This window comes from Aulonocara sp. 'chitande type north' Nkhata Bay, linkage group LG13 (assembly GCF_057382095.1).
Source record: "Aulonocara sp. 'chitande type north' Nkhata Bay isolate Kocher_YH1m ecotype deep benthic linkage group LG13, A_spYH_male_GT1.1, whole genome shotgun sequence".
NCBI lineage: Eukaryota > Metazoa > Chordata > Actinopteri > Cichliformes > Cichlidae > Aulonocara > Aulonocara sp. 'chitande type north' Nkhata Bay.
The window spans coordinates 17,581,923-17,608,916 of record NC_141356.1 but is presented as its reverse complement, the minus strand read 5'-3'; the positions used below and the strand labels follow the sequence as shown (position 1 = coordinate 17,608,916).

Sequence of the window (26,994 nt, the reverse complement as noted above, 5' to 3'; positions counted from 1 at the left end):
TTTATATTTAACATTGTTAGAACAAAGTTCCTTTGGTCTGCAGAAATCTCTAGCTTCCACTGCGACATTCTGGCCTGTCTTCATGTTCTGCCACACCTATGAACGGCTCTTTGAAGCTAAAGACTTGGTTTTAGGGTTTGGGTAAAAATTACGTTTGGATTCAGAGTGGGTGGCCAAAGTTTACCTCTAATGTATAAGTTTAGAACAATGTCCTGGGGATTTCATTTAAAGTAAATGTCCTCATGAATGTGGATATACAAGAAAGTCTACTCTATGTGTGTGTACTTAAACACATGCAAATCCATAGGAACTGGAATGCAGTACGATAACATGCTTCAACATTATGACATGCAGGTAACGTAACACCCAAAAGCAACTGTGTATGTAGACATTTCCACAACATTTCTGTTTTTTTTCTTTCTTTCTTTGTTTTCTTTAAGGTCTGTTTACCAGCAGGCAACCAAAGCCTATTCAACAGTTCAAAAATGACTGACCCATAGGACTCGGGTAACACACATTCTGCACATTCAGCTGCAGATATCTGTTAATAAAGATTTAATCTGTAAAACATCTAATCTTGCCACAGACTGATAGCTGCTGTAAATGCAATGCAAATGTTTGTGTTTTGAATGGAAATCTTTTCATTCATGCCATCACAGAAAGATGCTACACAGCGGGTGAAAAGTGACCCCAAAGGTGTACCCAGTGTGTTTAAATGTGACTTAACCAAACCTCAGTATGTTCTAAGGTGAGAATGTGCTGTATCGGCAGGTGTGATCGTTTGCCTAAGATAAAACTGTAAGCCCATAAGCTTCATTTTTACTTCAGACAACTTCCAATCCCTAAATCTCCTCCCTCAGTCTCATTACAGTGTCAACACTCAGGCTGCCCGTCTTTGCCTAATCATGCATCCATCCTAAACCCAGTCATTAGCATGTATGAATGATAAAAAGGCTATCAGGAAGAACGACCATGCGCCATAATCCCCCTCAGCGTCCTTGCTCTGTAACACTGGGAATCTGGTTGACATTTCTGCTGCTCATTGATCCATCTTGGCACATTTGGGTTCTGGCATGTCTGTGATCAAAGGAACAGTTTTCCTGGTTTAACAGTGACAACAGCAAAGAGTTTCTACTTTTATTATGTCAGTTCGTCCATTCACTACACATAACATGGTGGTAAAGATGAAGTGACGCCTCACAACAAGAAGGTTCCTCGTTTGAATCCCGACTGTGTGTGGAGTTTGGATGTTCTCCTTATGCCTCCACGGGTTTCCTCTTGGTACTCCTGCTTCTTCCCACAGTCCAAAGATATTTATGTTTGGTTAATTGGTGATTCTAAATCAGCCATTAATGTTAGGTAGATAAAGTGCTTTATGAGTGTATGGTTAAAATGTGACTTGTAGTCTAAAGCACTTTGAGTAGTCGGTAAGACTAGAAAAGTGCTATGTAAATTACATTACATTATCTGCCATGCTGATCAATACATGTATCTCTTATATCTTTCACCTGCCTGTAACTTGGATATTGCTTTTTATCTACTTACCTCCGGTACTACCTGATATTTATTGTCTTTATTTGTCTGTTTGTAATTTAGTTTAAAGTTTACCAGGAAACTCTTACAGCTGAGTTTGAGGATTAAACAAAAATGCTTTCATTAGTGAGCTTTAGATGAGCTTAAGGGTGGATTTTGGAAGTTTGGTCAGTGCTGCTTGGCTCAGACTTAATCCTAAACTAAGCTAATCATCCCCTTGATCTAACTCCAAAATTAACATACAGTCTTCAAAATCAAATTTAACTTCTTATATAACTTATATAACAAGAAAAACGAACACCATCGAGTGCACATTTCTTAAAATGTTGAAATGTTGCTTTAACTGAAAATTGGGTAACAATGACAAGGAATCTGACAATGTTAACAACCCACATGTGGATCATTTTCAACCTGCTCTGTCACTAACAGCTAATTACAAATACAACACAGAACCAGCTATACCTGCTATTTACAGTACAATGTAAAACACACACATTCACAGGGGCAGTATTAACATCACTGCAGAGTTGTCTTACAATAACAGTGACCTTTCCCCTTACAGTGGGTTGTTTTTCTAAAGCTTGTGGTCAATTTAAAGGCCCCATTTCCTCCATTTCCTTCATAATATCATGGCAAAGAATAGGGGTCAACACCTCCACTGTTTTTCTGCAATACCTGCTTAGCTGAACTTTGACACAAATGCCACACAATGCAGACACAGATTCCCACACTGATACATAAACACAGAGACTTTTCCCTATACTAAAACTTCATATAGTCAGGAGGAGCAGTGGCAAAATCCAGGAGCTCTTCTCCTTTCCTTCTGATTTACAGGAGCCAATATGTTCAAGTTTCCTTGTTTTCTCCACCGGGACGTCTAGCCCTGACAGTAAATCTCTCTCACCAATACTCCTCCATATGGCTGCATGAAAATTTCATTGTGGAGAGTCTGAGGCTAAAGGGCCTCAACAAGCATGTGTGTGAGAAAGAGAGAAGGGTTTCTGAGATGTGGTGATTTGGTCTTGGGTGGCATTTGTACTGGTGGGAGTTTGTTGTCATGTGGCTGCTGTCAGTATGTCTGAGTACTGTGATTGTGTTTACACCTGAACACAAGGTTTATAATTTATTGCAGTGCCATTTGTTGCCTTAAGGAACATTCGGTTTGCAAGATTTACTCTGAATTCTGCCCATCAAACGTAAAGTGATTTTTAGGGGATCACACATCACTTTTTATATTACACACTACAGGGTTAGGCTGTGTGTGTGTGTGTGTGTGTGTGTGTGTGTGTGTGTGTGTGTGTACTGCTTGACATTTTAATTTTCCAGATTTTTGGGGAACACTTCGTCATCTGTTTTGAGTTGAAAGAGAACATAAGATTGCAATCTACGTAGCATTCAGTCGCTAAGTAATTGCTGCGTTGTAGTTTGCGGGAATAATTAGCCCTCATGCAGTAACAAATTCAATTTACTGCGCAAAAAATCCTTCAGATGATGGTGGATAAAGTTTCAGCCACACAAAACTCAGCTGTATTTTTTTTATTATGTTCCAAAAATTATCTAAACTTCCCGGTATTTGTTGCAAGTGTTGAACTCCATCCATCTGGTTTTGCAAGCTGAGTAAAACAAACATTATTTGGAAATTCTACTCAGACTGTTGGGCTGCAACAGAATCACCTGGAGCTACTGAAAAAGGCAACGAGTTTAAACACGCTGTTAAGCCGTGGCTCAAACGATGCAATGTGGGCTAAAATCAAGAGTAAAATTTCATACATGGACGTACACGTTACTTGTGCAATCATCTCTGCTGCTGCAGACTTACTCTCAGGTCTTCAGGGATACAACCACACTAGAGGTCACTGTTGTAATTCCAAAGGAAAAGAGGATCAATAGCAAAAAATCAAAAGAGAAAAAAAAGAAATGGAATAAAAATGACATTATTCCTAATGAGGTTTTAATTCTTAAGTTGCTTACTTATTTAAATTAGTTGAATGTTACTGAATACACTATATGAGACTATATGAGTCACACTACATGTGACTGCTACTTTTCTTTTGATTTTATGACTATTACTCCCACAAAGAGAATTTTACTGTTGAGTAAACCTGTTAGCAGAACTTGTTTTGTGTGTTCATATTTTTTTAATCTGTTTGAAAAAAATAATATAAATTATTATTAAATTCATTTAAAATAGGTGCCATCTTCACTCTAAAAAACTTGTGCTCTTGTTTTGAGTCATTTGAGTTAGTTTAAGTCCGTCAGAGAGGGGAGAGAAAGCTCTTCAATATTTTAATGAATGTGGGCTAAATGTGATGCCACATGGCCTCATAAATATACAATGCACTTCTAATACACCCTTTTTCATCACACTGTGTGCTGATATGAGAGTGTGCCCATATGTCTGTGTCTGTGGATGTTTTGTGTTTTTATTCAACAGTACTGTTCCACTTTGTTTGGATAGCCATGCTGGCAAAAAAATGACAAGAAGATTTTATATTGTATCTGGATTTGTTTTCTTTAGTGATGCCCTAATTTTGCTTCCAATTTTTTTTACACTTTAAGAAACCACTGACAAGAAGTATTACACATCTTGAAATTGCAACTGGTTGTCTTTGAACTTTGAACACATCAACTGTGACTATTTAAGCACTCATTTAACAGCATATCTAAGACTCATTATAAAATGGAAAACAAGCACTTTGTCTTAAATCCCATATTTCTATACTTAAAGGGGATCATCACTTCACATTGCACAACACTTTGTAGACAGCAGACATTGTAGACTCCAGTTGTTAATAGTTCGCCAGTAGTGGCCCCCCCACACCCTCTAGCAGATCATTACATGAAGGAACCTTTTAAAAAAACAAGCGCGTCCATGCTTACAGGTGTACACACGGGTGATCACACCCACAAACTACACCCTTTTTGGCTCCTACCTCAAAGCACACTGTGTTCTGTTGATCTTATGTGCTGCACAATAATGTTTAATATTTAGTATTTACTGTCATATTCCCATATATCATTGTGATGTTGTTTATTCTATTACTCTTGTTCTCTTCTGCTTGTTTTCTTTTTTCTTTCTCAGCAGGTGATCCAGGTGATCGATATATGCATTTTTTTTTTCTGCTCATTCTGTTGGTTTTTGTCTTTTGCCCTTCTCCCCCGTCCCTCTTCTCAGCTGTTTCTCTTTCCCTCTTTCTTTCTCCCCTTCTTTCCCCCAGTCAAGTCTGTCCCGTATTCAGTAAATGAAAATAAAATAAACAATAAAAGGTGAATCAAATGGACCATTACGGCAAGGCTGGGATGGTCAATTTGGTAAAGCAAATCCGTTGGGCATCTTTCTTTGCCTTTAGACAACAATTCTGATGGCAAAAGAGCCAAACGGGACAGGCAAAAAAAAAAAAAAAAAAAAAAAAAGTTCGCCAGTAGGAATGTCACCAGAATAATAGGTATGGTACGTATGGATTATAAAATTCTGAAAACACTACATTACTCATTCTTCTCAGTACTGTAAGTATTGTAGGCAGTGTATATACCAAGTATGATTGTCAAAAAATGTATACGTGATTACTGATACTAAAAATCACTATAAGACTGGAAACTTATTTGCAATAGTATTGATGCCAACAGTGCCAACCTGGCCTCATCCAGTTCACACAGCAGCACTGCAAACAGGCGAGGACACGTCCCCTCCCCTCACTAGCAGCCGAACACGCAGCAGCCCAACAAACTTAACGAAGAATCTCAAAGACTGACACCCAGGAGGAATTTCGTGAAGTCAGTAAAGCTCCCATTTCAACAACATTTAAGTAGTAGTAACTACTCCCTTGCCACAGAGTTTCCCCACGGGGTAGCATTGCATAATTGATTTGGCTATTATGCTATTTTTTGCTTCCTGGCACAACCACAAATGGGATTTGTGTCTTCAGCTGGAACTGAACCAGCGATCTTTCCCACTTTGCATCACTACTGGTTCTTTTGTCTGTCGTCACTTGAAGTCACTGAGTGTCATTTGGGGCTGTCTTTTCACCAAGTGTGGATGCCCCTGTACCCTCTATTATGTTAATGACTGTGGGACAGTGTATACTTAATGCCTTATAATCATACCAACGATATCTAACTACTTAAACCTTATTTTTTAAGCATTTTAGGTAAATCCACACATTTTTTTTTGTTAATATATATGCTAAATTTGGCATGGCTAGTTGAAAATGTCCAGAAAAGACAGAAGCTAGCATGACAACACAGCCAAACACTGAGAAACATCATTCTCAGTAAGTGCACAATTCACCATGTGCAAGTTGTGCAGATTGAGACACCACTACACTGTCAAAATTTATGTACTACACAAGTAAGTATGTAGTGTAGGAGTCTACTGCATGAAAGCATACTTAGCCAACCATCTGAACCAAGGCATGCTGAGGGGCTTAAGTAAGCACAGTATCTTACAGGATGAAATTAGTGCATTTTAGTGGCAAATAAAAAAACAGAAAATGGCACAATTGTGATTCAGTTAATAATCTCACTAAGTGCACCTGATCTTCCCAACTTGCTCTACAGTTGAGCAGCCTCCCTTCATACTGAATGCACTACATAAACTTTAAAATATTTTTGAATGTAGAGTGTACTAATGTAGCACAGAGTGATACATTGTGGGTTAACATCACATTAGCAAATGCTATGAGCCCAGTTTTTGAGAAACACAACAGGATGAGGGAAAATGTCCTATTCGCAAGTATATTGTTTAGCTGTGGAACATATGTATGAGGTTGGACTTGTAAAAGCTAAATATTAGACACTTTCTTTCTTCAGTGTTATTTCATTGTCATCAGTACCTGCTGCCATTACTTAAGTTTGTTTGACTGGCAAAGTTCACACAGGGGGCATCTCCAAGTAAACAGTGTCAGGTTACGTTACTGTTACGTCTCGACAGAACTGTCTGCTACCTCTAGCTAGTACTAGGTGTAGTTTGAGCGATGATCTGTTATATTTATGTGTGGTAAAACAGTAATGTGGTAACATGTAGTTAGCCTCGATTAGGGTAAAATATGTTCCATCTACTTTCATTGCAAGAATCTCGGCACATGCATATTGCTATATATTGCTGACCACACTCAGGGTATACACCTTATGAGTGAAAATAAGCAAAGCATTCTCTGAAACACTTTTAAAAATGACTGAAAATTGTGGAATAATGTTAAATGGAAAAGGTGAGGATTTTGTCATGCATTTATCCACAACTACAGGTATAAAAAATATACAGTACAACTACAGCAAAGCGGCTTTCTACTTCCAGTAGGGAGGCCTTTGCGCCAAATGAGTTGCTGCTTCTAGATAAACGACAATTCAGTTATTGTGAAAAAAGAAACGTCAATGGGATCTAATACTTTAGTTTATTGCACTTGATTGGATGTAATGGTTAAGGCGATTTATGTTAATGCTACAAAATTACTCTGTTCTGTTTTTTATACTGTTCAGTACACGTACATTTAAGGCAGACTGTTGTATCTTGTGTCTTTACAGCTTTGGTTTCCTGAGGACAATCCCTCAGTATTGGACCACCAATGCTTCCTAGATATTTTTCATAACAACCATGGTCAGGATTGGTTTTGCTCTTAGTATCATATGCCTCTTATTGTTGTGGTCTGATTTTGGTTTAAGAGGAAATGTTGGCAAACAGCTAAAGAAGAAAAAATGATGTGGTGGTATCCCCGAGGATCATTTTGAAACTTAATAGATAAGAGTAATAATTTTAAGCAATGGAAATCTGTCATTATGTTTTAGCAAAAAAAGAAAAAAAATCTATTGCTTTTGGCTGCTATGTTCAATTATTTCTTTAACAATGGTGACAATTTCCTTGCTGACCCAAAAATGTTGAATGAAAGAATATGAGAAAAATCAGAGTGCAGATCTCATGGAAACACACATGCCTTCATGCACACATAAAAGTGCACAAAGAAGCATGCACGGGCAAGCTTGCACACATTCAAATGTAGCTGTTGCGTGTGGATGAACACACACACACACACACATGTGCACGCGCACATACACACTGAGCTCAAGTTCTGTGCTTGATTGTCTTACCATCAGTCATTCTACCAAGTGGTAATTGAAAACATCTCCCCCAGCCCCTGGCACCCATTACAAATAAGACACACTGGGGCTTTCTCCACACAACACAAAGCATAATAACAAATAGAGGGAGAGCGACTAACAGAGAAAGAGAAGCATGCTGTAGTTTTTGGCACAACATGAAGAGAACACACTCCCAGTGATTGGTGGAGGGCCAAATCCATTTTTCCAAAAAGGGAAAAGAAGAAATATATGTTTCCCTGACAAACAGACGAAGCACTTGTCCCTGGCCGATTCATAAATCGTTATATTCTGAGCTCAAGTCTTTGGAAAGTCTATTAGTTCCGGGTGTCTTCTTATCCTCCGGTTTCTCTGAAATTTGAACATGAAGCACACAGAAAAGTCAACCAACACAGAGATGGACAAATGAAAAGAAACAGCCATAAAGCAAATAACTGATCTATAAATGCCTTCATAATCAGGCTCCTCGTATGCCCAGTGACCTTGTTGTTATAGTCAGAATTTGGGTTTTTTTAACACATGTAGGATCCAAAAGGAAATTAAGGTGTCCTTACATTATTCTTCATTTGGACCAACAGCTTTTTTGTTTGTTTAGTTTTAGGTTTCAACATGCGGAATTCCTGACCTGCAAAATTCACATTGAATAATAGCTAGGATCATTTTATCCTCAAAAATAAAAGAGCTTTAAATTAACAATTTATATTTTGTACCGTCTTTTGGTAATTTTTTATTCAGGTTTATGTTTTTATAAGCCCGTGAATGCTGTGGTGTCTTCATGCAACATATTTGTTCCTCTACAAATAAACTAAAAAAAAACATATTGTACAATTCTTATATATGCTTCTATACAAGGCCATTCCAAGCACAGAAAAAAAGCATAGTTTTCTGTCATTTACCTTTAAATATCTTTTTAATCAAGCTCAGTCAGGGCTTTTTTTCATAATGTATCTTGTGAAAAGAGATGATAAGTCAGAGACCCATGACTGACAGTTTTAGATTAAAATCAGTGCAGTAGAACAGACATATCTGATTCTACGGCTTACATCAGCTGTCCTTATTGTGCTGCACACTGCTCTTTCTTGTCAAAACCTGCATCTCGACCGTTTGCAGCACAGTCAGAGAAGAAAAGGAAAAAATAAATTACGGTATTCTTCCATATAAAATAATATCAAATCAAGAATGCATGGTTTACAACAAATGGCATGTGTATGTGGAAATGTACCTCCTGGAAAGATGTAATAAACACAGAATTATTAAATCACCCCCACGCTGGGAATAAAATTCCTCTTAGGGAATTTAAAGACTGTATCACTCATGTGATTTACAAGTTATCATGTCCCTGTGGCCTACTCTACATTGGGCAAAGCAAGCAACCTCTTAAACAGCAGATATGTGAGTATAAAATAAAATCTGCAAAGACATACCCTCTTCATTATATTTCTGTGGGATTGAAAGCTGGTGGCGTTTGTTAAGTTACAGCAAAGAGAGAAACGCTTTGGATGCACACACTTCACACCACATGGAGACAGTGATGATTTCAGTGGGAAATTCTTTTGGAATTCTTCAATGGATGAATGTGTCTGGAGATCATGTCTGTGATCACTGTACAGTACAGTACAGCTGAGTGCAATCTTAATGGTGCATTGATGGGAACCATTAAAAAAAGTCAAATGTGATTAAGTTTGTAATATGCTACCTTTTTGCAATTTGTTAAAATTAAAATAAAATTGCTTCTGAAGACCAGTTTTCATAACAGACCTCTAATGACTTTCATATTTGCTTGAAATTCTTGCGTTCACAAACACAGTGCAAATGAACTCAACACAGAGGAACAGAAATGCATAGATGCGCGACTCCTACGCATACACGTAAACTTTAATGGACCCACAATGCTAATGTCTATCACATGTCAGACTTATTAAAATGCATGGTGTTTGTCATGACCTGGAGGTACAAAAGTAGACGACACAAGATTTAATTGGCATCTGAGAATAATAACACCTGGAAGCTGCCCACGTCTTGTCCGTGTGGCCAGACTGCATTCCCCACATACACACCAGCACCACCATTCAAAACAAAGGCTGATCAGTGAAGCAGAAAAAAAGTGAGAGGAGGTGGGGGCAGAGCGGGGTGAAGAAAAAAGGCGAGGCTGACAAGCAATGATTGATGTTCGCCCATCACGCGAGGCCTGACACTCATCCCTCTCCCTCCCTCCATCTTGCAACAAAGTCACCAGTATGTGTGTACGTGGATGGATGGATGTTTTCCAGTGTGTGTGTTCCAAACTAAAACCCATTCAATCAATAAAGCAAGGCTCTCTGAGTCGCAGGGCAATAGCCAGATTGCTGACTAGACAGAAGAAGAGGCGTAGGAGAGCACATTTCACATGTAGATTAAAATCCCAGCATGGTAACCTTTAGCGTGGGTTGCATGTGGGCGGTTGAGTGGCTGTGTAGTGGGGGGGTTTGCAGCATGTAAACAGGCCTTATATGTCAAGGTGGCATGTGTGACACAGAACAGGCTTGTTTTGATAGTATTGATGGAGAAAACCACGGTTGAGGTGATTCGTTGGGGGTACTCTGCTTGGTGTAGATGCAAGAAAACTGGCACGTATAACCAAATAAAAACTACACTTAATTTAACTCGAAGAATGAAAAACTACAAATCAGTTATGGCTGCACGAGTGATTCTTATATTTCAGATGATGCAAGCTGTTCTGAGATTTCCCACATCCACCAAAGCAAGTCCTTGTTTGCTTTGACTGCATTTGTTTTCTGCAAACAGAAGCTGAAAATGTGAATCAAAGAGCTGGTTTTGTTATCCATGCACAGCTACAGCACACACAGCACAGAAGATCCAGGTCATGAAAGCCTTTGCGTGTGTTTCACCAAACATTCAGTTTGAGGTCTGTTGTGGAAAAATGTCCCGGGCACACATGGAACGTGGCCTCCTGTAGCGGGAATAGCAGTTTGTTTGGGGTAAACAAAGGTGGAAGGTTGGTATTCACAACAGTTCTCAGTGTTGAATCAGCATTTAATACGCCAGCCAAATGTCCTGGGCAGAAACATCATAGGTCTGATGATTACCAGCAGGGATGCAGCCAAAATAAAAATACACAAAAACCTGATGGATCATTTTGAAAACACACAAAAAAGTGGCATTTCTTTTATGTTTGTAGTCTTTTAGGGCCTCATAATTTTTTTTCTGCACACTTTTTCCATAAATATGACCAAACCATGACTTTTGTTTTTCCAAACGTAACCTACTAATTTTAGTGTCTAAATCTAACAAAGAAATATAAGACTAGTCTAGTGTGGGATTCAAACTCTAGTCTCTCATGTGAACCTCCTGTGATTGCACCTGCATTATCTCTTTCTTCCCAATGGGTATTTTCCAGTTTGTGTCCATGAGCACAAATCAAAAATGTCATGACTATTTCACAGACTGCCATCAGGCTGTAGTGCAGCTGTTTTCTGTGTCCATATTGACTAAAAATGTGGAATTTGTGTCACTGAACAAGATTTAATAGATTATGTTTTGTATTTCAGCAAGTGTAGTGAAACTGAACCTTTACGTAGCCCATCAGAAATGTGAGAACAGACCAAACCTCGAGATCTGTGCCTAATCTATCTTTTATGCATCTCTCTTTGGAAGTGTACAAGACAAGAACACACACAAATACAAATCCCAGTATAGAGCAGAAAGTTGTCCAAATCCAGAGCCTACTGCTTTCTGTTTTCTCTCTCTGATAAAGTATAACACATAGAAGAGGCTCATATGTATCGCAGATCGAGGCTCTCGCCCAGTTATAAGACTTAGGTTATGTTCAGTAATGTACTCACTTTTTCTAGCTCACACTCCCAAACACACTAAAAACCAAACAGCAAGGAAAAGAAAGGAATGCCAACACGCAGCAATGTTTGTAGAACAGACTTCTCCTCAAAGGCAAATTGGGGGTCCCCAGTCAAATTACTCGAGCTATTTCCAAATGCAAATATGTGTTACCAAATCAACAAAGCAACTAAAGATGCAAATCGAGAGAGTGCTGTGCTGCTCGTTTAGCATCTGTTGGGAGGCAAAAGAAATGAAACATTTCCATCAAGACTTTGCCCTGTGTTTTCTCCGTTGAGAGCAAGACGCAGATTTGTATGTTTTTGTTTGAGGATTCAGTTTTGCATGTCTTCACAAGGAGTCGGGGCCTTGCTTGGCAGCGTGGGAGTACACCAATCGGGTAGTAACTGAAACTACCTTGTTTTTGTAGGGCTAGTTAGCTGCCAAGTCTGCAGTATGTAAAGAGGGTTGGGAAACAGGGGAGACATCTGAGCCGAGATGAGGAGTACACCCCTGCAGCTAATATGCTCTACCCCAGAAGGGAGGTTGGAGTTAAATGTCCAGGGCGAGTAAGCCTGAGACTTGGTGTTTGGCATTTGTTCAAGGAATTTATCATTCCATGTTCTGTGTGTGTGAACTGTTTACTTTTCTACATACAAAAAGAGGTTATCTATTTTGCTATTTTTAATTTGTTTAATTCAAATGAGAAACAAGGGTAAATACAAATGATCAATGTGAGTGATAGTGTTATGTTGGAAGGGTTGAGATTAGAGTTAGTCTCGGGACTGGAGTTGAGTAAAGGCTACTGTTGCAGTACAGACAGCAGCAGTACTTCAGTTTAAAAGTAGTTTTTTAAGGCAAAGAATAAGAAAAATACAGTGAAGACTGCATGTAGGAAGAACAGAATGTTTTTGAATCATTTACATTTGTTTTGGCTTTTTTACAATACAAGAAACACATCCATACTCTGCGTACACTATAATGAACTTCCTTCCCTCCTCTGAAGCAAGTCTTAAATGAGAGCCAGATGATATAGCAGTGCAGAGACGAATATCATTAGCTAGTCACCATCAGCTTGCAGGCACAGGCAGGGCCCAGCATGACCCTGAAAAGGTCACAACAACAGCTCGTGTGCGTGCGTGTGTGCAGTGGGTGGGAGGCTCTGGAGCAGTGGGGAAGCCTGGGACCTCTATCCCACAGGAGAGGTCAGCTGGCAGGTGCTTGTGCACTCCTGTGTGTGTGTGTGTGTGTGTGTGTGTGTGTGTGTGTGTGTGTGTGTGGTTGATCTGCTTTGCACATTGCATAGGGAACCCCTTGGCCCCAGCAGTCTTGCTTTCCGTTGCATTTTCCATGGTGTGTTTCTGCATTGCATTTGTGTGCGTGTGTGTATTAGTTTGGCAGCTGGAGTTCCACTCAGCTGGCCTCTCTTTATGCAGTCCTGCTTCAAATAATGAACTGTGTCTCTGCACAGTGGGGGCCATTTTTACTCAGGAGCACACAACTCACAGAAGCTAGCGCCACTTAACATTTTAGCACCCAGCTTATATATTGGGTCACTTACTGAACAACAAAGCAAAAACTAAGCCTCCAATTACCTCCAGATCCTTAAGGCCCCAATGTAGAAAGGATCTGCTGCCTCATTCTCTCCAGACTTTTTTAATATCAATCTGCTTATAACTAAGTGGTCGAAAGCTAATAGCTAGCTTCAATGCTTCTGCTGCTCTTTTTTTCCTCAGGGGAAGATTTGGCACCTCACTGTAAAGCCCAGCAACAAAATTACCTCAGCCTAAACCTGTCAACAGACCATTACAGCCCACGTTGACTATTATGGGCTGGGGAGAAAAGGGCCAAAGCCATTGTAGCGCAAAGGTGTTGGCAGATATAGGCTTGAGGAATGTGGCAGCGGAGATATTTGTTGGCTGTGTGCAAGAAAGTCTCGCTTCTCAAAACAAAGTAAAGTCTGCAGCCCCTTATCAGCATGCTTAATAGAGCATGAGATCTATTTGGATGAAGATTAAAAAACAAAAAACAAAACAAACAACAACAACAACAACAAAAAAAACCCAGTGATAATCCAGCTTGAAAAGTGTACAAGTTTAGGAATCTAAGAAAGTTGAGTTGACTGCAGAGCTTTCAGTGAGATAATAAATCCTTCACAAATAGTGTTTTTTCTATTCCTCTGTTCCATTCCAAAGCAATGATTTAGATTATAATAACAAGACAGTTCGGTAGACAGCTTCATCCTCCTTATCGCTCTTAAGTCTGAGTGCCATTGACCTTTACATGACTTTTTAGCCAACAAAATATATCATAGTGATTAACTACTTGCAAATTAGTCAGACAGCAGAGTTAAATAAACAACATACTGTATAAGTTCTGCCCGAGGAGGTCAAAAAGTGGTGAACAGTAATATCACTGCAAGGGATGTATGTTTGTCTTCACACCAAAGCTTCCAATATCTTAACAAGACGCAAATACACTGTTAAAATCCTTTTACGCAAATGTGACTCCATCTTTAATGCCGTACAATCCATCTTCTTTCAGTGAATTTCCAAAGAAATCCAGTTACAAGGTAAAATACCGAGCAATGATTAAAATAAGTGTCCCAGCAAAACGGCACAAATAAGTCTAAACAAGTTTTGAAAAACATGACACCTCTTTCTCAAAGCATGTTCGACACTTAAATACTGCCCGATGATGCTCACTGGCTTTCCATCACTGTCCGGTGTGGATGGAGTACTGGAATTTGGCAACTACCCTTTGAATCCCCCTGTGGGGAGGGCAGTCATACCTGGGGGCCCATGAATGGAGCCTTCAGGTAAAGCACTGTTGAAACAAATCTTAAGCTGCCTAATGACACGCACCGTGAAACTCTTCACAGGTCATTTACGCTGCTGACAGGCTGCTGCCAGAGTACTGCACTACACCTCCTCCTCCATCTGTGTGTGTGTGTGTGTGTGTGTGTGTGATACAAACAGACATGACACAGATATACAGACTGATAAGAGAGAAACAGCCAGAGATAGAGTGTAAGAAAAGGTGAAAAAAACTGATGTATGTGTGATATGTATTAGTCATACTCTGGGAGGTAATCTGGGAGCTATGAAAACACTGTTTAGCCTTTCTGCAGCATGGCCTCACAGCATGGGAAAACGATTAGAGATGCTATCTCCACTGGCCGCTCAGCACTTGGTTGAGGGAGGCAATAGCTACCTCAGGTCATATTTCTAAAGATGTTTAATTTATGTTTGCTGTTCTTGGAGTCTGTTTTGCGGCACAGTGAATGCACTTAGAAAACCTGGCTTCATATTAATCTGCTGCAAGTGTATTGGTAATCCAGCACACTAGTATGCCCCCAGGTCTCATTACTCATTTCCGCAATATGAACCCCATGCTGGGAGAAGAGCAGCAATAAGAAGAAAAGAAAGGAAGGGATGAAGCTAGTGTTCGAGCTTGAGTTTCCTTAAGCAGTAATAGCAAACCAACTATTTAGACAGAGTCTTCTGTACAAGCCATAAGTGAGAAGAGTGTGTTGCATCAGTCGGTAGTGGAAAACCACCAGTTATCCCAGCTGTGGGTGGGTTTTCTGGGTCATTTTTGCTTGGTTCTAATTAGATAGTCATTAAAATTAATCTAATAACAATAGAATGTTTCTGTTTTGCATTGGGGTCAGCCCACATCAATGCAGTATGAGTCATGTGAGCTAACGCGAGAAGGGCTTTAACAAGGTTAACTAAATAAAATAATAATAATAATGATAAAATAAAAATAATAAAAAAATGCCTTACTAGAAATGTTAAAATGTGAAAGTTACCATAAAAGTTAAAAGTCGTGCTGACAAGAATGATGAAACAAACAGATCAACAAGAACATCTGTGGTCTGAAACATCAGCCTGTCAACTAGTGTCTAAACTTGCAAACATCCCTTAGACAAGTAAAAAGAGAGGAGTGGTCATTCAGATCAAATGGGGCAAAACCCCACCTGTTGAAACATAGTGTGGTTTTGCTTCATGTGAGTGTAGATCTACATTCAAAGTGCTGGAAAACAATAGTACAAATATAGAATATAGAAAATTCAGATAATCAGAGAGAAGCAGAGACACACACACACACACACACACACACACACACACACACAAAAACCCTAAGGAAAGACACTTTTGATAATTAGGGTGTACACACAGCAATTGTTGTAGTCTAAATAATTTAAACTGTGGGGTCAACAGAAGACATCTGTATAAGGAAGTGACATCAAACCGAAAAGCTGCAATACTTTCTGTTGCCGACATCATTTATTTTCAAATAAAATGCCTGCAAAGATAAGGAATCTCTGTTTCACAGATCAAAAAGCCAGCACAGACACACAAACACACACAAAAGCTCCTTCACGGCAGTTTTTGAGGGCACAATCGTTGACTTTACCAGCACAGAGGAAATCCGAGAAGATTCCTTTTTTCATATCTTTCATCGGTGCAGAGCTCAGGAGTACTGTGATGAATGACAGTTTTAATCTACTTTATATAAATGCTCACACATCAGTGGCGTATGGTTGGATTGAGCCAAGAATAGCAGCCTTTCAGCTGTCATGCCATGAGCATTGTAGTCCTAGTTATCGTTGCTGATTTTTTTATCTTAAGAGTAAAGTAAAAGTATCAAAGCTTAAAGTAGTCCTTTACATTTTGTCTACCACTGTTTTTAGAGTGCTTAAACATGCAGCTGTGAATATCCAAATGATCTCAACTTGCCTTTTCAGTCGTTTTTAAAGTACAGTATATTTATTCTACTTGCTGAATAGACTTCTTTCTTCTTGCTTGTTTAAGAAATGACTGTTTTCCTAATAGATCAGATGACACAACACAAATCTGTCCGTCATGCACTCTCCCTTTCTCCTAAATTGCTACCACACCATCCTGCACCCTTCTCCATCTTCAATTAGCGTCTTCACACATCACTTTCAAGCTGCAAACTCTCCTCTTCCAAAAATGAAAACATTCACATAAGAATAGACAGTTTAAACAGGTGCTATGGTAACATAATCGTCACTGGGGCAATTACTGCCTTATGCCTGACTAACAGCCATAAATCATTCTCCCTCTACAAAGAGAACGTTGTGGCTCTCCACTCCCATCCAATAATCAGAAATTGCTCCATGTATGGCATGACGAGCGGGTGCTGAAACAGCCCATTCTTCTGCTTGGCGGACAATATTTTGCTCTCTATGGCGACATTACTGGGATCCTTCAGCGAGCTTGATATTGTACCTGCTCTACACCTGTTAGCTTTAGCCAAGGGTTTCATCAGATAGTTGAAATAAATACTAGTCATCATCATAACCATAATCATAGTCATAAAAACCAGAGGCCTTTATGCTGTTGCCAAATTGCCCTGCCATCTGATTTACAGTCAAACTGGGCGGGGAGGGGAAAGAGATAGGGCAGGGAGGTGGATGGCGCCTCTGAATGGAATAAATACTCAAATACACACACCTGCAGACCACCCGTCTCTCTCACACACATATACACACACACACCTGGGAACTCTCACAGGCATGTAATGGGTGGGAATGGTCGTGAAGGAGGAACTCTGAGGAATTCTCTCGGGATTACAAAGGCGAACATTGTACTACCCTCACGCACAATATAGCAGCTGTGTAGAATGATAAGGAGTCAGAAGACGAATTAGCTTTCATATTAAAATAATCCCTCATGTCTAATAACAACAATATTCTTCATAGCGAGGCTACTGCATGCTCACAATGGTTCTTCTTTCTGGGCAGCAACTTGTTGAAAACAAATTTGAGTATTTGTGAAATGGGCCCATCATATCTGCTTGACCTGTCAACAGCCCTGAAATACATAGAGGTGACAGTAATGGACGCCAATAACTCCAGCGAGGAGGCCGTCTGTGTAAACTCAAAATCCTGAGCAGCTGTTCAATACTACAGGGGTGTCGTTGATGTTGCAAAAAAAAAAAAAAAGCCTGAAAATGTGAACGAAATTAAATGAAACTGCTACAGACCAATAGCAGCCAACTGTATTCTGATTTATCACAAGACATGAACATAATGAAATTACTGGGGGAATGAATACAGCTACGTTTATCATGCTGTTTTTAAGCAACAGGTACTGGAGTCAAAAGTATTAGGATATATTGAAGCAATTAAGTAGAAACAAAGAAGTCTATTTGAAAGTTTTATTTGAATTTGTCACCTGTATGTCCCAGGTCTGCCCTTTACAGCACAAATGATTAAAATATGATAGGAAAATGTAGTGTGAGTTTCTCATCTTTCTCATTTTCATCCTGTCCAGATATAAAAACAATTTCAAGCCTTGTTTTTCTTTTTTTACTCGTTAAACTTTTTTGAAAGGTGCATAGCATAGCTATTACAGTACAGTTTGCCAGCGGAGGCCACAACGCTGTCTTTACAGTACAACTGTTGATGCTGACCTGTGCAAAACTGAAAGGAGAAACACTGACGTGAGCAAAGAAAGCACAGAGGAAACACAAATAAGAATCATCTATTAAATGTTCAGCTTGGCCTCAAAGCAAAGATTTTGTGTTAGGTTGTGTTGATATCCTTTTATTTCTATTTCTAATAAAGTAAGGCTTTTTTCATTACAAAGTTATGAAGACGAATGAATATTTCAAGTATGCTTTAAAAGAACTGTCAGGCACTTAAGCAGTCTTAGCAGACCCATAAAGCAGAGAACACAGCAGTTAATGCTAATGTTCACTTTAAAGCGAAGGCATCCATTTCTTATGGATAGCTTCAAAAATACACTGTTATGTGTCAGCCTTTGATGCTACAATTTGAAAAGTGACACAGAGATTAAGCTATTTACTTTTTAACAAAAGCAAAAAGCACCAGATAAAAATGTTCTATCCAAAATTGGCTTAAATATCAGAAAGCAACAAACAGAGCATTTGGATTTTTTTTCCATGCTCAGTGGATGTAAACTATATTTCAAAGTAGTGAAGAAGTTTTTCTTTACATTGTCACACATATGAGATTCTGTAACAAACTGTTCCTAAAAAATGCTTACCATGAAACACATTACATTAGCAGCAAAAACAGCCAGTAGTAGGTTCTATATGTGCGGAAAGCTAAGTACATATCCCGGGATCAGGTCATGCACTGAACTATCAACAGTCCTTCATCTTGGATACAATAATCAAAAAACAAGAAATTTCGAAAAAGGGCTGAACCACTTGTATGAAATGTAGAGTGCATTAAGTTGCAAAAAATACTGGCAGGACGAAGTCGCTCTATGGCTTTGTGGCGGTCTGCATTCGCAGTCGCCTCCTGGCCAAAGCTTCCTGTTTTTTCCTCTCAATCTCTGCAGCAGAGCACTTTCCTGTCATCTGGCTTGTGACAAAAACTGGAAAGAGGGAAGAAAAGTGAGAAAACTGAATGAAAAAGAGACTATTTCAGCTTGGTTGTTGCATGACCTCGAGCAAGTTTTCATTTCTAAACATTAAACGTCTGCTCATTTGGAAGAACAAAAGAACCCCAAAACATCCAAGTCCAAAGACAAATAAATAAATAAATAAAATCTGTCCACAAATTCATTGGCAATGATGCTTGCTGAGGTTTGGACCCTTGACAAGATCACAAATTAAAGCCACAGTGCGCAGTTTACTTGCTTGGGGGGGAATGGTTAATGTGCACATGCACCGAACTGTCAGTGATTATAAGAACAACATGTGACATCTGTTTTACTTGTGAATTGTCAGTTAAATATCCATTCTTAAAGCAAATTTGATGGAATAGCCATGGCAGACAAATGCATAGAATTAAACAAAACAACTAATGGGGGTGTATTCAGCTACTGGACATTTGACTGAGTCTATCAAAGCAAAGCCATTCTATCTAGTTTTAGATTTATTTGTGTTGTTTTTAAGAAAAAGTATCCGTACATAACACTCTTGGTGGCTTTTTCATTGACAAACATAAAATCCTGTCTTAAAATATTATTAAATTTTCAACCAATTCAAAATTTTTATTCCTATTATCTTTGAATATACAGTTTAGCACAAAGATTTTACACATTTTAGATGTTTAGATTATTCTCATGAGACAGTACTATCAGAGCCTGACTGGTGAAAAATTTATTCTTAAGCATAACAACAAGTCCAGCCATACAGCCAGAGTCATAAAGAACTGTCTTTTTGGCAGAAAGAAAACACATTTATTTAATATATTTTTCAAGGGAGACCTGGCCAGGACAAGGACTCCAGCAGCAGATGTTATGGCCCCCACACAGCACTGATCTCAGCAATAAAGAAGTCAATGTAGGATTGCTTGAAGAGACATGAGACACTGAGACAACTTAAATCCATAGAGGAATTGTGGCAAGCTCTCCAAGATCTTTGGAACAGCCGATCTGCCAACTACCTTGGAAAAACTGCATGCAAGTGTGAGAACTGGTGCTGTTCTGGTTCAGTTTAAAAAAACAATTATTATTTATGAATTATTTTGGAAAGCACGCCCACTATAAATACCCTAGCCTTTTATAAAGTCGCATACATAATATACTTTGATACAATTCGGTGGTAATTATCAAAACTTAGACATCATACCTTTGGTGCTTATGGCTGCTGAGTCAGATAGATTTCTTTTGAAAGCTGTGTGATGGCTCTTGGCGTTGTGTACTGCTCTGGCCATCACTGGATGTTGCTTCATATCCACATTAGCATTTCCAGCCTGGAAAGTTCCAGATGAATCCCCGCACTGACTTAATGTACCCAAATTTGTGTGGCTTCCTGGGAAGCTTTGAGACATCTGTGATTTTTTGTTGGCACCCTTCATGGGAACGTTCCATCCTTGGAAGTTCACAGTTTCATAACTAGCCCTTGGTAATGAGTTAGAACGAACAAAAGCACAAGGTGATTGTCTGTTAGTGCTGGCACCGACGTTCCCAGACCGAGTCATGTTGATGGGCTGCGGCCCTGTGGTTTTCCGTTGTCTGTCTACATCAATATCTTGTTTTTCTTGGCAGTTACCGGAGCTCACTTGGAGCGACTGACTGTTGGCGATCTTCTCCACACTGTCACATACCTGGTAGAGCAGTGCGTCATCATCCCTATCATCCCACAAGCTGTCTGAAATATCTTTAACAGAGTGTTTTCCTAAAGAAGCCCCTCTGTGATCATTAGTGACCTTGTCAGGTTGAGGTGTAGTGGATGTCTTTGCAGTTGCAGATTTCTGGTCAAACATCTGTGGCTTGGGTTGTATAACGGTGAAGTTGGACTTAGTGGAAACCTCTTTGGCCATCTGTGACCGCAAGTTGGGGTTTGGCTCTAATTTGAAAGTGTTTCGGTTGGTAGTCTTCAGTTTGGGACAGAGTTCCTGGAGTGTCAGTTTTGTTTCAGAACTTTTCACACTGCAGCTAGGCTTGCAGTTTAGGTTTGAAGGCTTGTGTGCAGGGATTGCATTTGCAATGGGTTTACGAACAGGGGTAGAGTGAGTAGTGTTTGTCTTAGTCTCAGACTGAAAGGTGGTGTTAGGATTGGTGTCATGTTGCTCATTGGGCTTATGGGTCATCGCCAGCAAAAAAGGGTCATTAAGTAATTCATCATTCTCCCAGTCATCATCAAAGTCATCACAGTTATTTGCACTACAGCTATTAGTTCCCTGTTCTTCAGCAGGATGTGCAGCTGTGCCAGACTTTTCAGCTGATTTGAGCTCTGATTGTTGGTCTTCGGATAAAGCTGCATTCACAGGTTGGCCTCTTATTTCCTGTGAACAGGTGGATACTGCAGAGCCACAGCTTAGCCATGCACTCTGAGTGGAGCAGTCAAACAGAGCATGCAGCTCTGCCTCTATCTGGTCTGGTGCCGATGGGTACTTTAGGTCCTTCAAGCTATCATGGAGTGACGATGGTTTCAGTTTTGTTTCAGAAGTGTTCAGACATTCATTAAGATTGATCACAAGGCTTTCTGAAGTTTCCTTATCTTGCTGCATGCTCTCATCAAACTGCCTGGCGAGTTTCATGAGGTCCTCCACACTGCTTTGCCTATGTAGACAAAAGGAAAAAGGAAGAAAGACGCTTATGAGCACCCATACAGGCTGCATATGGTGGTACATAATAACAATCTATAGGGACAGTATTTTGGTCAATATATTGATTATTCACCTAGAGGATTTCTTCCTGAGTCTTGGCTTTTGAATCTCTGGTGTGGCGGGCATGGCACTGTCACCGATCCACTGCAGCAAAGAGGAGTCAGTCCTTTCTGGTTTTACATCCTATAAAAGAAACAAGCACAAGGTTGAAGTGTGTTTACAGATATGTGCTAGAAAAGACTGAAAGTCTACCTATAATAAATAATAATTTAAAAAAATACTTTAATCTTAATAACTGTACAGTACTCTGTTTTTGTAACTATTGTCCATGATGTAAATATTTTTTTTCTGTAAAAATTGTGTGTGTTTCTGTTCTGTTTGTATATGTGCTTTTCTTCTGCTGCTGTTACAACCACATTTCCCCTTGTGGGACAATTAAAGGATTATTCTATTTTATTCTAAATGAAAATTATTATTTTTTCTTATTTAGTTTGTGATTAATTATATTTACCATGGCATTTAGAAATAACCATTTTTGCCAAATATCAATATGAAAATAATAAAAAGCTGAAAAAACAACAGACCTTTGGAGCAATGCGGTTCACAATATCAGATATTTCCACAGCTCTAGTGTTCCTGAGTCCTGAACCCAAAAAACGTGACAATAACACACATGATAGAAATTAGCAAAGTGGTAGAGTCATGATGACTGAAATGAAAAGCACAAGCTTACAATTGAAATTAATCTACTATAAAAAAAAACCTATTCAGAAATCGTTTATGTTGCCATTCATTTAGAACCTGCTGATGAGATGTGCCAGCAAGTGTGAGCTGAGTGTCGGTGTTGTTTACCAGTATGAGTCTGAGTGGGAGATGTGGAATCCCAGATGATATCTTGTGAAGGTTCCACATCTCCTGGAGAATCTCCATTAGCCAAGCCGGTGTATCTGCTGCAACCTCGATGCTGGGGACTTTGAAAATCTGTGCACAGAGATATCAAGTGCCACATCAAATGAGCTAAAAATAAATCATATTCAACTTGGTAACGTTAAATTTACTTGCATGTATTTATTTAGCACCGAGTCTTTAGTTACTTTAAACTTTATGTTAGACATATCAGTAAAGACAAACAGGAGAACAATAAAAGATGTATCGTGATGACAGTTCACACATGAACAGATTCTCTTAGTGTAGTCACAGTTAAAGCCATAATAATATTTATATGATAATTTCCTGAAAAAAATACAATATAAAAACTGGGAAAATGTCTGGTCAAAAACTTGTGTTTTGAATCTTTCTATTTTAGCAGCTTGAGGAGGATACATAATGGTCATTTAAAGCCTTGTCTGATTTGAGTCACTGCAATATAGCATTACAAGAGGGCTGGCTGCATTAAAAGGACATATTCCAGAATGCACGCAACATGTGTTTGTCTAATTAAAACAATCCAGCTATGAGCAAACAATTATTTAGATGAGATCATGCATCATATCTTAAAAGATATTCGAACATGTGGCAACACTTTCTGTATATTCGGAATGCAGTTTATCCTTCCTAGACAGTCTCAGTACTTTACAACTGGTTAGAGTGGAATTAGTGGTGTGTCTATGGTGAGATAACACAGCCAGCTGGCATGTTGTCACTGTCAGTCGCTCGTTTTGATCACCTCATGGCCGCCTTTACTCTTCTGTGTATACAAACACTTGTTATGGTCTTTAGTTAAGCTCGCGTTGAGCCGCAGATCGTCGCCTATATTAACAGACACACAGCCTCACCTTTAGAGACGGGCGTCGTTGTCGTGTCAGGCATCTGTTTTGCTGCTTTCGTGTCTTGTGTTTTTTTGTAGCTGAGTTTGGAGACAGTCCTCCACAGTTCAGTGAACTCAGCATGCGTCCTCGCCTCTGACATGGCTGCACAAAACAGCGGCGGCAGCAGCAGCAAAGCCAACTCTGCGTTACATCGTTTCTTCAGCACTTTCCTTTGTGGCTTTCAACATTGCGGCTAACAATTTGCCTTCGAGAGATTCAACGTTTCTTTGCAGTCTTGTTGTGTTCGCTCGCTCACTCAAAGCTAGCCGCCATGTTTGCTTGTGACGTCACCAAACCTACGGCTGCCGGGTAGTTTTTTCGCAGCTCGTTTGACTTCTGGCAAAGCTAAAGCCTGTGACAGGTATGTACGAAATGATTTCTCCGTGTCCTGAAATATTCTTAATAAGTTATATTTCAGCTCTGTAGATATATATTTAAAAATCTACTGTATAAATATGATTAGGTTTACTGGCTAAAGTTCACCACTTCATTCTCCAATTTTAAATTCAAAATCTAGGCGAAGGCCTTCTCTTAATTCCACTATATTTACGTGTCATATTCAGTTTACTATTCTAGCATATAAAATACAATTAAGACTACATTAAAAGAGTATAATTGTGTGTCGCAAAGCGCAGATGGGCAAAATTAGTTCATCTTCTCACAACGAAAAAGATTATTGAAATACACCGAGATACTACAACATTAGAACCGCCGTTGACAGAAAAAACTACCCCTGAAAGCACACTAAACAATTCACAGCAGCCATTTTTATATGAAATTCAAGGCAAACATGAGTGGTACTAATCACATTAATAATTACATTGAAAACGTTGCTGTCTTTTTCACAAAATCAAGTTTAGAAAAAACTTTTGCCCTGTAGCAAAACCTTCTAACCTTCTACCATCTCTACTGTAAAATAATTCATGCCATTTATGTCATAATGTCTCTGTCCAAACTCCCCAGATCATGTTCTACTGAACTCCCTCAGGATGCATGGGAACAAGCCAAATCCACAGAGGCCAAACACGGACACTGCCTTCACACAGCTTTTCTGACCTTTTAGCGTTGTCTCAGGCTGTTTTTAATTCAACTTTGTCTTGATTATCATGTTTTTGTTTTTTGTGAGGGCTTTCTGGACTTGGAGGACTTGTTAAATATTCAAGACTTTCATTCAGGGCTGTTCTACATAGTTTTTACAGTTATTGTTACCTATTACGGTATTCAGTCCGAATGAAATGAGTCAGGTCTTGGAATTTGTTTGGGACTCAGCTAGGCCTTAGTCATATCCTTTCTAACTATATTTGGCTTTTTACTGAGTGAACATCAGAAATGTTGGCTTTTTGCATGCATACGTCATGGTCGAATGAATAATTACTTCAGTGGTAGCAGGTTACTGACGTACAAGTTGATGACTCCTGATTATTCATTATGTTTCTGAAACTGCTCCATGTTTCCACCATCATCATCTTCTTATCTCTGAAAGCTGAGAAAAGGAACTACGTGATGAATGGTGCTGTGTTTATTTAACCATGTCATGCGTGACAGAGTTTCCACTGAAAATGCTGCATGACTCCATTGATGAAAAATTAAATGTGTGGTTTAAAACAAACACACACACAAAAACTGGAAACTCCCCTGTTCTTATTTCTGAAAGGAAATTAAACTTCTGACTATAGACTGGTGGAAATTTTATTTTTTAGTCAATCACAGTTGATGCTTCTTCTTGTGAAAAACATCTATTTCACCAAAGTTGTCAGAGGTTCTGCTAGTGAGGATATGAACTGTCATCAATCAGTTCTCGTGTGTTTAACTCTTTTCTATATACTTGCAGGTTTGCAGAATGTGATTAGTTCAATCTTGATTTGATCTTATTCCTATTCTGTAATCCAAAAGCTGTCTTTCTGCTCCTAATTTTAAAACGTTAATGCAACTGAACAAATATTTTACATAGAAAATAAATGTGGATTTTTTTTTTTACACATTTTGTAAAATTCTGCATAGCAATTTCCAAAATAAAGCACTAGATGGTGCTTGTATACCTCCTTGGTATTTCATGTGTGTGTGTGTGTGTGTGTGTGTGTGTGAGGAGTAGAGGGTTGGGAGGGGATACAGTAACTAAAGTTAATATAAACTGAATGCAGATTTTGTAGAAAATATACACTGAGTTGCTGTGGTGCTGGAATATTATTTAGTTAAAACACACACACGCTGCAGTGAATCACAATGCTTGATTATGCTTGATTCTGCTTTGATTGTTTTCATTTGGAAGCAGTTCATCAGCATAGGGAAGCCAATCAACTGTGTTTCTTTGATTTAAAGCCAGAAACTGTTATGAACAGACGACCTGTAGTCCTGTCTTCAACTTTCCCTGTTAAAACATAATTCTTGTTCCATCAAAACATCAGCAGATATTCAGCCACCACTAACGATAAGATGCATGTTAGATGAGAACAGCTACAGCATATGTCATCTTTGGGGCACGCTCATTTCATTTAGCGATTTTAAAGTGCCAAGTATTTGTTGTCAACAAATGTGAAAGTTTAAAACATTCTTGTGGCCCAGATTGGTCAGCTTTGTAAAAATGGTTGTTTACTCATTAAAAAGGCAAACCCTACAGTATGCTGCACAGGCAGTCAAAACGTGGATTGCAAGTGGATTTCTTCAATGCAGCTGTATTTAAAATATTACACATTGTTAAAGCTGTGTAATAAGTCTGATTTTGTGTGTGTGTTTGGTCAAAAAACACCTAAAAGAAATTTGAGAAAACCTTTGATTATAAATTTCTGTTGTGTAAATTGTGAAAAATAGTACTTTCTCAAATCTAGAGAGCAGAATGTAAGTAATATTTGCATTTCCTCAATGAATGTCTGAAATAACATTTTCGTCTGTTACCTAATCCATTTGAGCACCCTTATCTAAAAAGAAAAAAATTGTCTGTTGCGATGCCACACACTGCACACAGCATACAGCACATTTCTGCCTGTAGGCCATTGTCATGTTAGTGGCGTAGCTGCTGTCAGTGTTAAAGAGGTTAACTGGAACCGCCAGTATGGATGTAACAGTGATTTAATCAACAGTTAGCTACGTTTCATGCCTCTCTTTAATGCATTCAGCTAATCTTGGGGGTATCCCCATTGCTCTGTGAAGCGAGCTGTGTCATATCACGCTGCCACGAAAATCCACACCCGGGGGGCGCCGTCTCCTGCCCATCTAAAAGTCACTGTAACACCCTCTGTCACACTGAATACTAGCATTTCTCAGAAGTGATAGTTAGACTGGGGAATAAAGGGCATGGACGTGTCAGCTTGAATTTGAATATGAGGCATCAGCTTGCCTTGTGTTCTTTACCCATTCTGTCATCTCTCCTCCCCCTGCAAGCTTTTTCAAGTCGTGTAACAGCAAGAAAAAAATAATTGCCAAAGCCTGCTAAAGGAGACGAGAGGAAGAACATTTTAGTGTGGATTCTATAAGCCTTGTCTCATTCTTTCCCAGAAGTCTGTCTCCTCAGCTAACTACCTACCGCCTTCTATTTATTGGTTACGCCTGGGTTGTTTAGAAGCAATTAAGGAGCTAATTGTTGAGATTTCTGAGCACTGGGTATTATAGTAAAAAGTAAAGAGCTAATGGCTAATTGCCCAAGCAGCTGCTAGTGTTTATGAAGGAGGAGCA

The 26,994-nt window shown here is 39.1% G+C and overlaps 1 protein-coding gene across 1 annotated transcript; it reads right to left on the bottom strand.

Annotated features, from left to right (window-relative positions):
• Positions 1-17,632: 17,632 nt before the first annotated feature.
• Positions 17,633-23,633, bottom strand: LOC147315919 (uncharacterized). The gene is made up of 6 exons (XM_086258917.1): positions 23,293-23,633; positions 22,370-22,498; positions 22,102-22,160; positions 21,591-21,700; positions 20,035-21,470; positions 17,633-18,833 (listed from the first exon to the last, which is right to left on the bottom strand). The coding sequence occupies exons 1-6, from the start codon at positions 23,423-23,425 to the stop codon at positions 18,721-18,723; spliced, it is 1,980 nt and encodes a 659-aa protein (XP_086115043.1). The 5' UTR covers positions 23,426-23,633; the 3' UTR covers positions 17,633-18,720.
• Between the last annotated feature and the right edge of the window lie 3,361 nt (positions 23,634-26,994).